Source organism: Haemaphysalis longicornis, unplaced genomic scaffold (genome assembly GCF_048455015.1).
Source record: "Haemaphysalis longicornis isolate Haplotype H1 unplaced genomic scaffold, Haemaphysalis longicornis Haplotype H1 scaffold_3, whole genome shotgun sequence".
Lineage (NCBI taxonomy): Eukaryota > Metazoa > Arthropoda > Arachnida > Ixodida > Ixodidae > Haemaphysalis > Haemaphysalis longicornis.
Genome location: NW_027526335.1, coordinates 93,055,288 through 93,070,898, shown reverse-complemented (window position 1 = coordinate 93,070,898; position 15,611 = coordinate 93,055,288). Strand labels below are relative to the sequence as shown.

The 15,611-nt window shown below is 48.9% G+C and overlaps 2 protein-coding genes across 4 annotated transcripts in view; one reads left to right on the top strand and one right to left on the bottom strand.

Moving 5' to 3' along the window:
* The window catches only part of Cu (NADP/NADPH phosphatase nocturnin), a 77,851-nt gene extending 69,947 nt beyond the window's left edge, over positions 1–7,904 (top strand). For 2 of the 3 annotated variants that reach the window (XM_077703833.1, XM_077703834.1), the window contains 2 exons: positions 6,112–6,338; positions 6,882–7,904. In XM_077703833.1, the coding sequence (XP_077559959.1) occupies positions 6,112–6,338; positions 6,882–7,768 (1,114 nt within the window). In that variant the 3' untranslated portion in view covers positions 7,769–7,904. Of the gene's footprint in view, positions 1–1,281; positions 1,403–6,111; positions 6,339–6,881 lie in introns of those variants that run through there. The other variant, XM_077703835.1, reaches the window with a different exon arrangement.
* A 149-nt stretch (positions 7,905–8,053) lies between these two features.
* The window catches only part of LOC144174877 (acid-sensing ion channel 4-A-like), a 51,537-nt gene continuing 43,979 nt past the window's right edge, over positions 8,054–15,611 (bottom strand). Inside the window, exons 8-10 of the mRNA XM_077703832.1 lie at positions 14,853–14,928; positions 12,137–12,582; positions 8,054–8,964 (exon numbers count right to left, since the gene is read on the bottom strand). Of these exons, the coding sequence (XP_077559958.1) occupies positions 8,883–8,964; positions 12,137–12,582; positions 14,853–14,928 (604 nt within the window). The 3' untranslated portion in view covers positions 8,054–8,882. The remainder of the gene's footprint in view (positions 8,965–12,136; positions 12,583–14,852; positions 14,929–15,611) is intronic.

Sequence of the window (15,611 nt, the reverse complement as noted above, 5' to 3'; positions counted from 1 at the left end):
ATGACGCTGCCGCTCGCGTTACAAATCCAGGCCGAGTAAATAGATGCGAGGATATCCTGAAACGCGAGTCAGCTGTCAGCAGACTTACTGATTTTTGCTACTGTATACGTGGCGCCTGCGGTGTCTTGCATTTCCCCGAGCCATATGTCGTGCATCACCCTCGGGTCGCATGAGGCTTTGGTACTAAACGATTGCATGTCTATGGATTTTACGAACGCACACGCAGTGATAGGTCCGTCTGCGTTTCCTCACACACACTCATCACATGCTGTGGGTAGCATCCCCCGGCGTCTTGACGTTCCGCACCGCACGCAACCTTGGAAACTCCTTCCTCCGACGTTTCTCTGTCGGTGCTTCGCTGCCCCGGTGACGTCACGACGGGACGACGCCCTGCCGAGCTGCTGCCGTTGCTGCTGCCGTACATTCGACGCAAGGTCGCTGCTGTGTGGAGCGTAGCTTCCCGTCGTCTCAATGAATAGCAGCGGTCTCGCCGCTGTCAACACGTTCAGCCCGGCAGAAAAGAGAGTTCGGATCGCGCACAGTAGCTACGCAGTCTGGCTCCTACTCCGAGCCAGTGTACGCCGAGCGCTACGCCGAACTGTTTTTAAGCTACGGGCGAGAAACTGCTCCAAGTTGTTGCTTTTGATTGACCCAACTCACTGTGTATTCCTAATTATTGTTCGTTCGACGAGAACCACTACTGCCTTGAGGACCGTCTGCGACACTTGCGTTATGGAAGTTGAGGCTCAAGTGCAACGTTTTCTGTGCGGAAAGACGAGGTATGTTTCCATGTTACTATTAGCGTAGGACGATTTTGATGTAAGGTGGCCGCTTTAATCTGGCGCCATAAATATTAATTGCGGAGACTAAGGAAGGAGCGAAAGCCGTAACACAAGTCTCCTGACACATCGCGAGATCTGGAACTTCGAAGAACAAGCGTCATGACGGCACCCGCTCTGAACCGTTGACCCACACCCTTTCAGTATCCTTGCGCGGCGCTTCGTTTGCGCGCTGCGCGACCCTGTAACACTTTCTCGCATTTGCATAGCCCGGCTTACGGCCGTGGTTGTTTTCTAACATGGCGCTCGGCAGCGCCAGCTGCCTTATTTTTTACCGCCTCGCGTGGCTTCCAAAAGGGCGCTGCTCGAAATAACGCTAGTCCCGCAGGACTAAATTTAGTCGCCAGTCGTTGCGTTTTCAGCGTGGCCAGACTGACGCACTCCTTATGAGCGAGTCATGCCAGAAAGAGCCCCCGTTCGTCGAGAACGCAGACACTCCGCTGTTAGCAGCTGCATACATCTACCGTCCTGACTGCCGTCTTTAATTGGATCATTGTTTTGCACCGCATCGGAACGATGAGACAACCGCTGCAGCTGGGGGCCGCTCTTCGGCTGGCACCAAGGTAGGGTGTTATCAGATAAGTTGAGGCAGCGAACATGTGAAGATGCAATCTGTGCGCATGGCGGCCGGGCCTCCAAGTAAATCAGCTGTTTGTCACTTGCCGTGCTGTCAGCCTGCTTTTCATAACACGTGCGTTAATGGTTGTGTCCGCGTGCGTCACTGGGAACGATTCTTGTAAGCGTGTACCTTGTGCATGAAGAACCCCTAACGTACGAGCTTCCGCCAATAGTTCAGAATGAAGATGACGTGCGACTCTTGTACACTGTGATTCAGCGAATTCTCCTTGCATCTCAAGCTCATTAAAATTTCAGTTCTGCTCCGCTCTTCTTCTAAAGGGCCAACATTGGCGTAGCGCTAATCGCGGCGATCCTCCACCCCGCACTCCCTTTTTGTTTTGTCGTGATGGTTATTGCCCAACTTGCGTTCTTTAATATGCGCTTGTTTTGTGCCCCCGCCAGGACCTTCCCGTGATTCACCCACCGCCATTTAAAGCTTACCGTGTTACCAACCGAGGGTCGCAGTGCTGCATTATCACGTAGCTCAATTCTACGTAACGCAGATTTCTAGCTGTTTGTATTTTCATCCCACTGTCTCACGGCACTCTGCGACGTGGCAATGTATGCTGTGTTTGGATTTTGTTTGTTGTGCAAGTATTTAAAATCGGTAGCGAAAAAAATGCAGTCGTCCGAAAATTAAAAATTGCGCGTTGAAAGCCTGACGGATGGGCGTTTGTATTTTCTCTGCGCAGTCATCATTGGCACACTGTTGTATGTGTGAGTTATGGTGGTAGTGGTGCCAGAAGATATGGCTCATACCCGCTCAGGAGGATTGGCCAGGAAAGGGGCGCTCACCGAGAGAAACTATATTCTCAGTGCTTAAAGAAACATATTTAACGAATGCATTCAAAGTAGGCGTTTAGGGGGGAAATATAAACAGAAAGAAAAACTGCCCGAACATGAGATGTAGCACTAGAAAGTGTTAAAACCATTATAAAATCAAAACTTCTATACGAGCTCATTGCTTCATCTTCTACACAAGGGCGAGTGGTATGTACGTCAGCGGCAGAAATATTAGAAGCGTAATATTACAACGAAACATAATCAAACGCAGAATGGGGCGTGTGTCTTTTTTTGGTGGTTCAGTGCCTGTTCTACTACTGCCTTTCGGGTCAGATCCTTGGAGTAGTTATGCGTTATTCTCGTTTTAATCATCATCACCAACGAACATATGATTGTTCGGGTGGCAGACGTTCCGAGCATTAATCCCACGTATCCTAATGCCGAACCGTCCACGACGACACACTTCAAATCTCATGGGTGTCTCTTCGGGGGCGTCCTACCACAAATTGGACTGATTTTTTTTTCGCACTCATGTGCTGCTGGCGTGAGGCATTGTCATTGTCACATTGTCATCGTCACATGCGCTCAATATACCGTTCGTGCAAAGCTGATTCCTGTCTTTTTCGCCAAGCGTTGCAATTCCGCTTCCCAACGACGACCCGTGACTTTGGCGAGCTGGAAGGATGACAGTGCGCTTCGATAAGACCGTAAGAGAGCACACTTATCTCGGCCGGGAGAACCATTGTCCAGTACCGCGTTCCGCCTGGGGAAATCTTCCAACCTCTGTGTATTTTTTTTTTGCCTCCTGCGGTCTGCAGACCCCAGGGACCGTTGCTGCTAAACGAGGCGCGTGAGATTGGCGTTAATCAGAGCTTCGTATACTCCCCGCTATCTCCTCTGCGAGTCGTGGCGAAGGTCATCACAATTGTGAAGTGTGTCGCAATGGCCTTACGTTATTATCGCTCTTACGTGTCGCGCCGTTTGTTGTAACCTTGGTCTTTGGCCTGTGTTTGTATTCAGGCACCATACCAAACGGGAGAAGAAAAAAACGACGGCGGGAATTCCGGAACGCATGGCCATTCTTTGGTTAGCGTTAGCTAACCGAAGGAGTCCTATTCAAGCAAGTTCACATGACTTACAACGTGGGATATAAAGATATGGGAATTGGATCCTTGTTTCCGAGCAATATTTGATCTATGGGTAAAGGCATAGAATTGTAAGGGTGATAAATGTAATATTCTAGATAACTGGGGAAAAAATGTTGTATCCGTTGTAGTTTAATCGGCACTATGCAAAGCACAGTGCGCGCTATCACGGTCCTTAAGGTTGCCTGTCCAATTTCGTGCCCATTTCTTTGGCAGGATAATAGCCACATTGCATTTGTCCTTCACAAAACTGCGGCTTCCGTTAGCTAACATGTTTGCAAGGATGTTTTCATTTTCTGAGGTGTCCAGAGCGCCGTTCCAATTGTCGTTGCTTTACACGTGTAATTGGACTGCTTCCTTTTGAACTACAACATGCTGTCCACAAATTACTATGCAGCCTTGGTGTTTCGCAGCTAAGACGTTTTTGTACTTTACAATTTCGCTCCGCCTTGAAAACATCTGTGTTTTTTTTTCTCACTATAGACTGTGTAGACCATTTCCATTGAGGGACTGTGAGCTTAGTGGTATAGTCGCCTCACTCGAACTCACTGTGATGGACCGATAACGCTTAATCTCGAGCGGCACGAGATAGAAGGCGAGCACTAGATTTACTGTGTACACCCTCCACGGCCGCACATGACTTTCGCAGGCCTGAAGCGTGTTTCGCAATGGTCTGAGAAGAGATAACGCTTCTGCTAACGTTGTAGGCTCTTCTGCGCACGAGCCTCTGTGCACCTTCGGCCTGGCTGATTGCCCGAACAGCGCATGACCGACCGCGGGACGTGACGTCAATGGTCGTGTGTCAATCGGCCCCTGAGGACGGAGTACGTTGCTGACGTGGACCTCCGTTATCGTTCGCGATAAGCGTGTGAGAGAGCGATACGGGTCCAAAATAGACGCTGCGAGTGTATCATTCGAGTGGCTCTGTGGTCGTGCACTGACAAGCACATATTTCCTATCCTGGCTGCTTCCGGTCACTCCAGGCGCCATGTTTGGCTTCTGGCACGGGCTGAAAGAAAGGTGGCAGTAATGTTTCGTTGTCATTTGTTTATACTACGTAAGGACTCTGCGATTCACATGACTTCGCCGTAAACCTGCCGAGCCTAGTATCTTCCTAGAAACTGTCGTATATCGCATTGATAGCGACAAACGCTTCTGCTCGCGCAGGACGTGGCGAAACACCACTTCAGTTGGTTTGATTAGGAAAAGAACCTACCGAGTGACATTACAACTCGTGGTGACATACACCCTTATGACGGGGACGGCGGTGGTATACGAAAGATAAAAGAAAGTTGTCGTCCGGTCTGGTGAAAGCATTTACAATTGCGCAACGCTACGTCTGGATTCGCGTGTTTGTGGCCAATAAAGCGGCGGCCAACGGGAGTTCCGGATAAGTTACGATACGTATGGACCGGGGTGCGAAGTTTATTGACTTCTTTGTTAACTCCATGTACGGGCAGGCAACTCACGTAGCCAATAGTTGCATTTAAGCACCGGTACCACTTCACATACACTGGCTCCCAAAACCGTTAGCTGAAGTTTGCGCGTTTCCCTGACAACCTGCGGCTGGTATCTATATTGCATTTACAAAAAATGAAACTGTAGATAGCGTCGTGTATACAAACAAGGAATGTCCGCAGGGGCTTTGCAACAAAGGGGCTTTTATGCAGGGGCACGGCATACCGTTTGTTGGCGAAACAATGCATGCTGATAGTCTTGGACAACTCCGGGTACTGTCTGTCAGTACCGTACTTAGGCTTCATCCGTTCTGAGGTCAACAACAGGGCAGCATTGTTTTGGACTGCGGTGAACGACTGACTGGCGTGCATTGACCTCTTTAATGGAGGAGGCTAAAACTCAAGCAAATTGAGCGTGCTGTTTGCTTCAGAATACTTACACATATGTATTAGCTGAACGTGAACTAATTGGCCGACTCATATTTGCCGTCTACATTCACTGCTGTTTATCGCCGAGTTCACGACAGTTCGCTTTCGGCAAGGCTGCTAGTTTCAGTATCCTTACAACGACGAGCATTACTCGCCACTGTTACAGCTAGTATTACTGTATTACTAGTATTTCGACGAGTATTACAGCTATCTTAAGCGCGGAGAATACAAATATAAATCAGTGAGCTGAAATGTGGAAGACTGGTAGTTATTACAGCGCAGCTGTTATGGGCCAACTCCGCCTGTTTGTTCTTATTTTTAGTTTTTTGTGGCGTCCGTGCGACGAGAAAAGCCGCTTACTCTTCCTCAGGAACACCCTCTCTTTTCGGCACCTGTTCGCCTCCAGCGCTTAATGTTTTGATATCAGATGTATTGTCCACCGAAAATTGTCTTCCCAGCAAGACATTTGTGTTTAGAAGTGAAGCCCTCTTTACGAGATCGGTGTAAGCCTGGTCTTTGTCAGATGGCTTTCCCACATTGTCTTGCACACTGAAGCCTACCCACAAAGCTACTGAACGCTTACCGGTCTGGGCGGGAGTTCGTGGCCAAGAAATAACCCACAAACGGCCTCGCTGGTCATCCACATTCACAGAGTGGGATAACATTGATTTTTGTCGAAAAGTAGATAACTTTCTTCGGTTCCAAAAAAGTGCTTACGGAAAAATGATGTTGGGGTTGGGCTTAGTAACTTCAACATCTGTAATGGCTAACCGACCACTTTCGTTTGCCTCCGTGTGCTCACCACTCCTGCGTTCCCCCTTCTTTTCTCTCTCCACGCAGAATGGGAAGCTTTACATCGGCCCCCAAAATCGCCAACGAAGATCAGGCTGACTGCGACCTCGAGTTGGAGACGCAGCAGCCCACCACGCGTGAAGAGCTGCTGGCCCGTTGCCGCAGAGAGCTGCAGTCTTTGCCGCCCCAGCTGAAGCGCTCCTTCACGGGGCGCTACCAGGAAAAGCCTGGGCCGGAAACCATACGAGTGCTGCAGTGGAACCTGCTCTCACAAGGTCAGTCGGAGTCTGAAGAGAGCTTGCTGGGAGAGCTTGTAAAGGTGTGGTCTTTCAGTTAAAGGAACCCTGAAGGAAGGGTGACTACGTTTAGTCACTTATAAAGCTTTAAAATCAAAATGAACCAGCCATAACTTCCGAAAAGGGCTTACCAGCGAAATTAAACAATTCTTTACTTCATACTGCTTTCGTTAAACATGTGTTCTGTGTATATGGACCGTGACCGTGAATATCCCACCCTCCTCCTCATGTCTAATTTTGTGTAGCATTTCTATCTAATCTCGGAGAACTGCGGTTCTGGATACGCGTTGCTGCGGTGAAGCGCTGCTTTCATTGGTGACTTGGCCAAGAACAAAACGAACGAAAAACTCTCAAAGCTAGAGTGCTTCCAACTCTCAAATAGTGCGCAACAAGTCCAACTAGAAGCTGTGACATCACCGCTCGTGATTCCAAAACGTAATATCTAAACCTTAATGACGCTAGTCTTTCGCGCAGCCCCTCTACCAACGCTGTTACCACTGTTTTCGCCCTTTCCCGATGCAGCTCTGGCCGAGCAGGCCGACGGCTTCGCCTGCTGCCCCGACGCGGCGCTCGACTGGAGCAAGCGACGGTGGCGCATCCTGGAGGAGATCCTCAGCTACCAGCCGGACCTGGTGTGCCTGCAGGAGGTGGACCACTACAAGTTCCTCAGCGCCAGCCTGGGCAGCGTCGGCTTCGACGGCACCTTCTTCCCCAAGCCGGACTCGCCCTGCTGCTACGTGCGCGGCAACAACGGGCCCGACGGCTGCGCCATCTTCTACGACCGCACCAAGTTCGAGTTGGTCCGCTGCGAGAAGCGCGTGCTCGAGGTCTTCACGTGCCAGTCGAACCAGGTGACGCTGCTGTGCGTCTTCCGGCGCAAGCTGGACGACGCCCAGCTCTGCCTCGTCACCACCCACCTCAAGGCGCGCCAGGGCGGCCTGCTGTCGAGCCTGCGCAACGAGCAAGGCAAGGACCTGCTCGACTTCGTCCGCGCCCACCGCGGCCAGATGCCGACCATCATTGCGGGCGACTTCAATGCGGAGCCCAGCGAGCCCGTGTACCGGACGCTCCTGGCGCAGCGCGACCTGCAGCTCGAGAGCAGCTACGCTGTCAAGCCCGGGACAAACATCCGCGAGCAGGAGCCGCCGTACACGACGTGGAAGATCCGTCGCGAGGGCGAGGTGCGCCACACCATCGACTACATCTTCTTCAGCAAGCCGGACTTGAAGCTGGAGGCGCGCCTGGACTTCCCCACCGAGGACCAGATCGGGCCGGGCCGGGTGCCCTCGCTTGCGTACGCGTCCGACCACTTCTCGCTGGTCTCCGACCTGTCGCTCCCTTTCCGAATCTCCGACCAGCAGGTCAACGAACTCCTGCGCGAGGAAGGCACCTCCCACGGCGCTTCCTAGCGATACGACACGCGCCCGTCACAGAGCGCGCGTCAATCTAACCTGTAAATAGCGCCCCCTTTCGCAGTTGTATCTAAATTTGCAGTTCACGACGACCTTTATTTGGCTGGACAGTAAAAACACGTGGAACCATCTGCTCTGGTGTCTTCTGCGTACATTTCTATTTCCTTGTAGCCGAAGAGTATTCGTTCGAAGGCACGGGGAGAAGGTTTCAGTCGGTGCCGGTTGCTTATTCATGCGCAGACGGCGCATGTCACAGAAAAAATAAAAGCACGCTGATACTTGTTTCTGCTTTAAAAATTGCCTTCGCAGCTAGCATCAATGTGGGCAGAACAATTTTTTTGGCAGCATTTATTGTGCATGAACAATTCACCAAAGTTGATCCTTGACCACGTGCGGGAGTCCTCGTACGGGTACATGCTGACGGATTTTTTTTCTAACGCTACCTTGAGTAAACGCCTAAATGCAACAGTCAAGTTATAGAATTAAGACGCTCCTGCATAATGCTATTGGTGACAGCGTTACGGTGATCGAGTTTCGGCGGCAATTGTTGGCCGGAAAGCAGTCCTCCTTCGCCACATCGGAGCTGCAGGGTCATAATCATGCCTGCTGTTCAATTTGGTGGCATTGTGCCCCACTTGGTTCACCTTTGAACTCGGCATTGCAATCACTTTTAGGATGTTTAATTTTGAAGCATGTAAACCATTGAGGGAAACAACTGGTATACCAGCGTGGGAGTCGTTATTATGCTCATTAAGACGGAAGAAATTAGTTTCCCGAAATGCACAGGTGTCCGTGGGCCAGCCCCAGAAGTCATGGGGTGTAAGCTTGAATGCACTTCATGAGCTTCAGCCTCCGACAGCGCTCAGAGTGGCGAAATTAGCAAAATATCTATGTACTTGATGCGACCAGTCGAAGTTCAAGTGAGGTCCTAGTGAGGTCTACGGTGTTCAACTACAACAGATCTTGAGGTAAGTTAGCCTAAGCCTACCTCAAGCTGAGTTTAATACGTGGTCGTTCATCTACCGCCTAACGACTTTCAGAGAGACCTACTACAAAGACCTACTCTTTTCGGTCATATATCCTTTCTCCGCTCCGCAAAGTGGCACGACTGTCACAAAACCCTAGGCCTCAAACGGTATCCTGATTCGTTAGTGCGGTGGCTCTTCATCGTTGCCAGCGTAGAATCGTTCATTCTGGAAGAGAGAAAAGCGAAAAAAGTTAGAAAGGCCTCTCACGAAGATACTTTGGAGGGAGCAAAATCGTTGCGGGAACTTGTGCGCAATGTTTCGAGGCGATTAGCATTTTTTCCCCCTATTTTTGAGAACTTTCCCTTCATTGCGGTATATCAGTCCTTGTTCAGCCTCTTGTGCCGAAAACAAACAAAGAAACATAATTCAGAGGGGTTTTGAGGCCGTAATTTCGACTTCGTGAATTTTCGTTATTTCGCTATGCTTTAACAAACCGACAGGCCGGATATGCATACGACGGCATATAATTTGACGCTTCGCTTACAAAAACACCGCAGAAGTATCTGATGTTCCACGCGAACGATATACACACACTTCATGCGCAGTCAAAATTTACAGTAAAGGTTAAAACAAGCGAGCAAAGGCATTTTTAAATGCATAAACATTTCGCTGTGGACTCAACAAGGAAACGTCTGTTAACGTTTGAGGTGTCGCACTTTGGCCGCATAAAAAGAAGCTAATAAGAGGCCCTGATAAGGCTTCCATATTTTCACATGTCACCTATATTTGCCATAAAAATGATTTCGCAGCAGATAATTACACGCGGGTTTCTGCTGATTTGTTTAGTTAAAATTAGCGTGAACACCTCACGGCCATCTGGCAACGCACGTGTCTACATTTATGTTAACCGCTTTGGTATCAATTTTGTTCTGTTAAAATCTGGCTTGCGAACTATTTGCGTTATCACTTGCATGGTCGTTAGACCGTCGCCGCGCTGTTGTCTGGAGCTATGGCGCCCGTATAGTTTTCGCCGTGGCTCGTTTTTCGTGATACGGTAACGTTTTTTCCTTTTATAGAAAACCGCCGCGATTCTGCTGATTCACTCACTGCTCGAACTTGACGAGTGCGGTAACTTTGAAACCGTCATTTTGCCAATAACTACGATGTTATTGCCACTCGTACAAAAATACGACGTTCTTGTAGAGAAAAGCTTTAGTGTTCTCTGATGGAGTCTGTAACGCGAGAACCCCGAAGTGAAAGAAAAAAAACTCTTCCAACGGCCGGTATCGAACCTGGGTTCCTCGCTTTATGAAGCCGGCGTCTATCCGATTGCTCCATTTTCGCCATTTTTTTCTCCTTTAATGCATTGAAATTTGAGAAAAATTCAGACAGGACTATTAGCACACAATATAAGAACTAACAGGGAGCAAAGGGTAAGCGTGTCAGTCTAACAAAGACCGGCACCATTTCAAAAATCAGGCAAGCAGACGCACGTATCCAAAAGATGCAGTGGATCACTCTGCGCCGCATAAACGCTCCGCACAAACACAGCAGCTGTTCCCGAAAAATGCACTTGGTTGGCCTGGGGGTTCCGCGTGCCGGTCAATCATGCGGCACTTCCACAAGCAAAACAATCCTAGCGGAGCAAAAACGTCATATCAAATTCTACCGATTAATATCTTCAAATGGCGAGAAGCGAACGGTGTACGGGGTGATGTCAACGTCCATTTCTGGTGTCCGTTGCAAAACGTCCCAAAAAACACCGCGTCACGGCACAGCACAGAACAATGGTCGATAGTCTCTGGTTGATTGCACAAGCGGATATTGTCTAACCAAGGGATTGACATCCCTTTTTCGCGCTGCCATGTTTTAACTGGAAGCGCTTGCGAATGAAGCTTAAAGACAAACGTTTTGGCGTTTGGCGGCACGCACATTCTCTGGACACGGTCTGAAGCATTGTTCTTATGGTCCCGCAAGTATGGCTGGCGATGAACAGGCACAGGGAACAGATTATGAAATAAAGTATCTGTTTAGTCTTCCTTCAAATGCTAAGCAGATACTCCAGAGAAAACTGTGCAGTAAGGAAATGAAAAGTATCCCCAACTGCCTTTAGAAAACCCCATGGTGGCTTCTGTTAACCTCACCCGTAGAAACAAAGGAGAAAAGCTAAATAGTAACTTATGTGTTTTTGAAGAATACCACGTAAACGTGGATGATCCGCCAACTAGTAGAAGAAAAACCGAGACACAAGTTGGCGCACAAACAAAGGAATTAACCCAACACCACCAGACTCCAAAGGAAGAAACAAATTATCCCTACGCACTGGCTCCCATTTAGATCACCACACGAAGGTAGCAAATACTCTGTGTAGAGCCTGGACTTTCGCCCGCGCTTCATTCCGACGAGGTCGGAGCATTTTGGAACGCTTAGACGACAACCAAAGTATCCGTCACGAGAAAGCTTCGCGTTGAATCATCGTCGTCGTTTAACGGAGGGGTGCATGATTTTAGATGCGAAGCATCTCATGCTCGGAGCTGTGTCCCTCCCTCCCTCGTTGTCGTTGTACGCACTCTACTGCGAATGCGCGTCTCTTCAGCCCCGTCAGCGTTTGGGCTGACGTCATTGCAGTCCACTATAAAAAGAAATAGGCGGCGCCCGGTTTCGATCCCACAACTCTCTGGCCGCAACGGGAGATACGTGGCGCCCTTCCCACTGCGCTACAAACAGAGACGGGAGCATGTGCTACGAACGCACCTTATGTCCTTCACTCATTCAAACTACGTCAAGAAGCTACTGATACAACGGAGGCACGCGAAGCTGAACGTCAACGGAAACGACGAACTGAAAACTAATGGGAACTTCAGTCGACCCCATGGCTGCTTCGCATACTACTCAGGGTTCCCCTGCGGGAAGATGGTGTAATTTTTTTTGCTATCTCTGACTTAAAAACAGTCAAATTGTGATCAATTGCTACAGTAAACAGCTTTAAACGGATCTTGTGCGAAAAAGCTGCTGCTGCAACTTCCAAATTCATGGCGCTGAAATCTCCTCAAAATTTCCGGCACGTCCAGGGCGACGACGACCAGAAGTAGCTTCCAAGTAGCTAACAGACAAAAGTTGCTAACAGTAACATGTGATGCAATCTTTCCACCCATAGTTTTATAATACGTCAATCTTTCCAGCCATAGTTTTATAATACGTCAGGGCATTGCAGCCAATAGCTAAACAGTACGCACGAAAGCACAGTGCACAGTATACACAGCACACAGGACTAGCGCTAGTCCTGTGTGGTCTCTACTTATTGTCCCGTCTTTACCGCGCTACTTAACCACGTTGCACAGTACACGCACGCATGCTGCGCCATGACAGGACGGCGGCTGGAGTTTGCGTTGCTTACGTTTCGAAGCGCCTTCCGAAGAAACCGCCGTCGGTGTCCACGTGCTGTGGAAGTGTGTACCCCACGTAGAACTGCTTCTTCTTGGGGACAGTGGGCGGGGCGCCGGAGTAGTCCTTGTGGCTCGAGTACTCGGTGCGGAAGAGCGGCGACCGTGCCAGGGGAAAGCCGATCACGGGGTACTCGCGGTCGCGGATCAGGAACGACCACGGTTTGCGCCCGCCGTTGCCGCTCTTCTGTTGCCCGGCAGCGGCTTTGTCGGACGGGTACGCCCACTCCTGCTTGCGTCGTGGCGACGATCTCTGCTTTTTCTCGCCACAACCGCAGTGCCTCCCGGCGATGTGGCGCACCATAGTTAGCAGGTGTTCCAGGAACTCGAAGATGGTGATTGCCGACACGCCGATGTAGAGGCCCAAGCAGCCGCCCAAGTCGGCGAACAGCTGCGGCAACTGCGTCAGCGTGCGTTTGTGTACGATCATCATCATTATCATGGTCCTGCTTGTGTCCACTGCAGAACGAAGACCTCCCTCAAAGATTTCCAACTGTTTCTATCGCTGGTTCGTCAAGCCTCGTCTTCGCCCCCGAATTTTCTTGGTTCATCTTTTCATGGAATTGTTTGTCTTCCACTACGTAGTTTACCTCCCATTATTAGCCATTCCGTTGGACGGATGGTCCACCTGTTGTCCTTCGTCCGCTTTTCATGGCCTGCCACCCAACCACACTTAATTCTTTCGCCTAATTTAGACTAGAATGACTCATAATCCATGCGTTTGTGGACACTGCCTGGATACTTGTGGAGACTGAAAGGGTTATCACGACCTCATTTTTTGTCTAAATGCACAGGGCTCTCTGTTTTCGGGTCTAATAATTTTGTTAATCCAGAAGCCAAAATACCGGGCGCGATCTTGAAGGTTGCAACTGTTAAAAAAAGCTTTTCATGTTGCGTTAAATCAAGTATAGGCTTAGTAATCAGAAGCGGTAAACTTTTTTGAAGGGGGGGGGGGGATACTCTTGAAACCGGTAATGACAACCAAAAACAGCGCGAGATGGAGTTTTTTTAATTCCGGAAGTTAACGCGCATCCTCGCCTATTACTTATACGACTGAGGGTCGCTTCAATTTGTTATAATAACGTCACAGCGTTTCTTGTAAGCTTGTGCGGAGGCTCCAACCACTTTGTGAGATCAGTGCCTGCGATTCGTCAATTCTGCTTAAACGCACGCCCCCAGAACTGGTTTGCAATGTAGTTTTCTTTGAATCAAATGAAATAATTCCCTAAGCGTGGAATGAATCTACAGAGACATCCTTGTCTATAGAATTACAGTCGATCGCAAGCTCTCTGCACTTGTATAGCGTTTCAGGCCTCTGCTTTTTGACCATTTGTTTTGACGACAAAGTTGTTATAAAGTAGTTTGGGCACAAACAGCGGTAAATATCGCGTTTTATGTGCAAACGAAAGTCTTTATATGTGTGTAGACAGTACACAGTTTGTAGAATATGCTTGAAAATTGCACTCCTTCATATCTATAGGCTCTGGGACATTTTTAAGGAGGTTGCGTTATCGCGTTCCTCTATCCGAACCATGCCCGTGCCTACAACTGTGCGGCGCAACTAAACCACCCTTCAAACTACTGTGCAACAAATGTAAAAAATCACAACATATACTCGAGCCGCTCAGCAAGGCAATGCTCGCTAACTTTAAAAACTCAAGGGATGCATAAGCTACACCTCTGTCTCCAACGTTTCATGTAACAGGGGAGGACGTCGGACATTTTTTTTCATGAAATGCCGAGCGCATGCGACGGAGCGGTCAGTTTTGTTTAAAGAATTTCGAAGGAGAGCCGCCACGCATACCTCTGTGGAAGACATCGTATTCCTTAACCCGTCATTGAATTACAAGGAAAGACATTTTGCACCTGGTCCTCCAGTTTTGAATGCTAAGTGACTCTTGGTGATTTCCCGCGCTTAGTGCTCAAAATTGAAGTAATTCTACTCAACGTGAAAGATGTCAAGTGCGGAGCAGTGATTCACCAGAGGCACTGCGGCGAACTCTCTCGACTAGTTTCAGTATCATCCTGGCGTTGATACCAAAAGTAGTCGAAAGAGGGCGCCGCAGCCCTTAAAAACGCCTACAAAGAGACACTAAATTGAGTTTTCGTTTTCGGGGTAATTCAGGCGTTAATTCATAATTTTTTCCCTTATTTTATATTATTGTGTACTTATCTGCGGCCTAGCAACGGCAGCCTCCGGGGCAACGGCGCAGTGCAAAGATCATCCCCAAGATTTTGCAAATGAGTAACATGTGCTTGTGTGATTGGCATCGGCTTCTCAAGGCCAGGGGCCCATGTTCGATCCCGACAAAGGGAAAAGGATATCTTTTCGAAGCCTCTGTTTGGGTGCGTAACGCACAATGACTCCCGTGGCTAGATACCGTGACCCCGGACGAGCCACGACGACAAGCCGGCCCCATAAAGTGCTCCTCATTTCAAAGATGGTGGCAGGGGGAAGGAATTGCCGGAACATCCAGGCACATTGCGCACTTCACCGTGATTCTTAGATTCACTTCCTAGAACGTTTTCGCAGCGCGGTTAGTATCAATGCTGAGCATTACCGTTACTATGCTTCAGTGCTCCCGTCCTCGTTACTGTTACGTGAATGCCGCTGTGTTGCCAACTGCTGCAAGTGCTTAGTATCCTAGTACTCAATAGTGCAGTACTTACAGGATACGCTGGAAGGTCACGAACGGAAAGATAGTTCATCTCCTGTATGTAGACGTGCACTCTTAAATGATTGCTCCTGCGCAGAAGAAATTGAAAGAGAAAATGTTTACACAGTCGCCACACTTGTGAGTGTATAGTTTCGGGACACTGCGTGCAACATTTTGCGGCACTGGTAGTACGGATACGTAATGCTGGTAGCACATGACGTAGCCCATGACGTAGCACATAGCGTATGGTACATGACGTTGGTAGCACATTAAATGCTTTCAGAGCAAATATATGCAAACTCTACTACACCACTGCGTTGTGGCCGCCCAGAGTGATGTTGACTGACATTGAGGTATTTACTTCGCGCCGAAGAAAACTTTGTAACATTGGCGGCATTTCATAAGGTTCGGGCACTTGCATTCTTGCCATACACATCACCTTTAACAGCTATAATGCGTCCGTTGTCCAGAAGAGACGAATTTCCCGTCGGGATCATACAAGTTTCCCATTTTTGGCGACATCCAGAAGATTAAGCTTGCTGACCTTAAAGAATGTGTGACTACATGGATACGTTTTTTGAGCCTCCTCATCGACAGGAGCAGTTACTTAATCCAAGGTGAACAAAGGAATAAAAAAAGAACAGTAGAAAGGCAAGGAGGTTAACCACGAAAACGTCTGGTACTTCTCTTTGTTCTTTACGGGGTTTTTCATTTAATAATCTTGTGTAACTGCTGGGAAAAAGCGTGGCAATAAGCCTGCACTGCGTGCAAC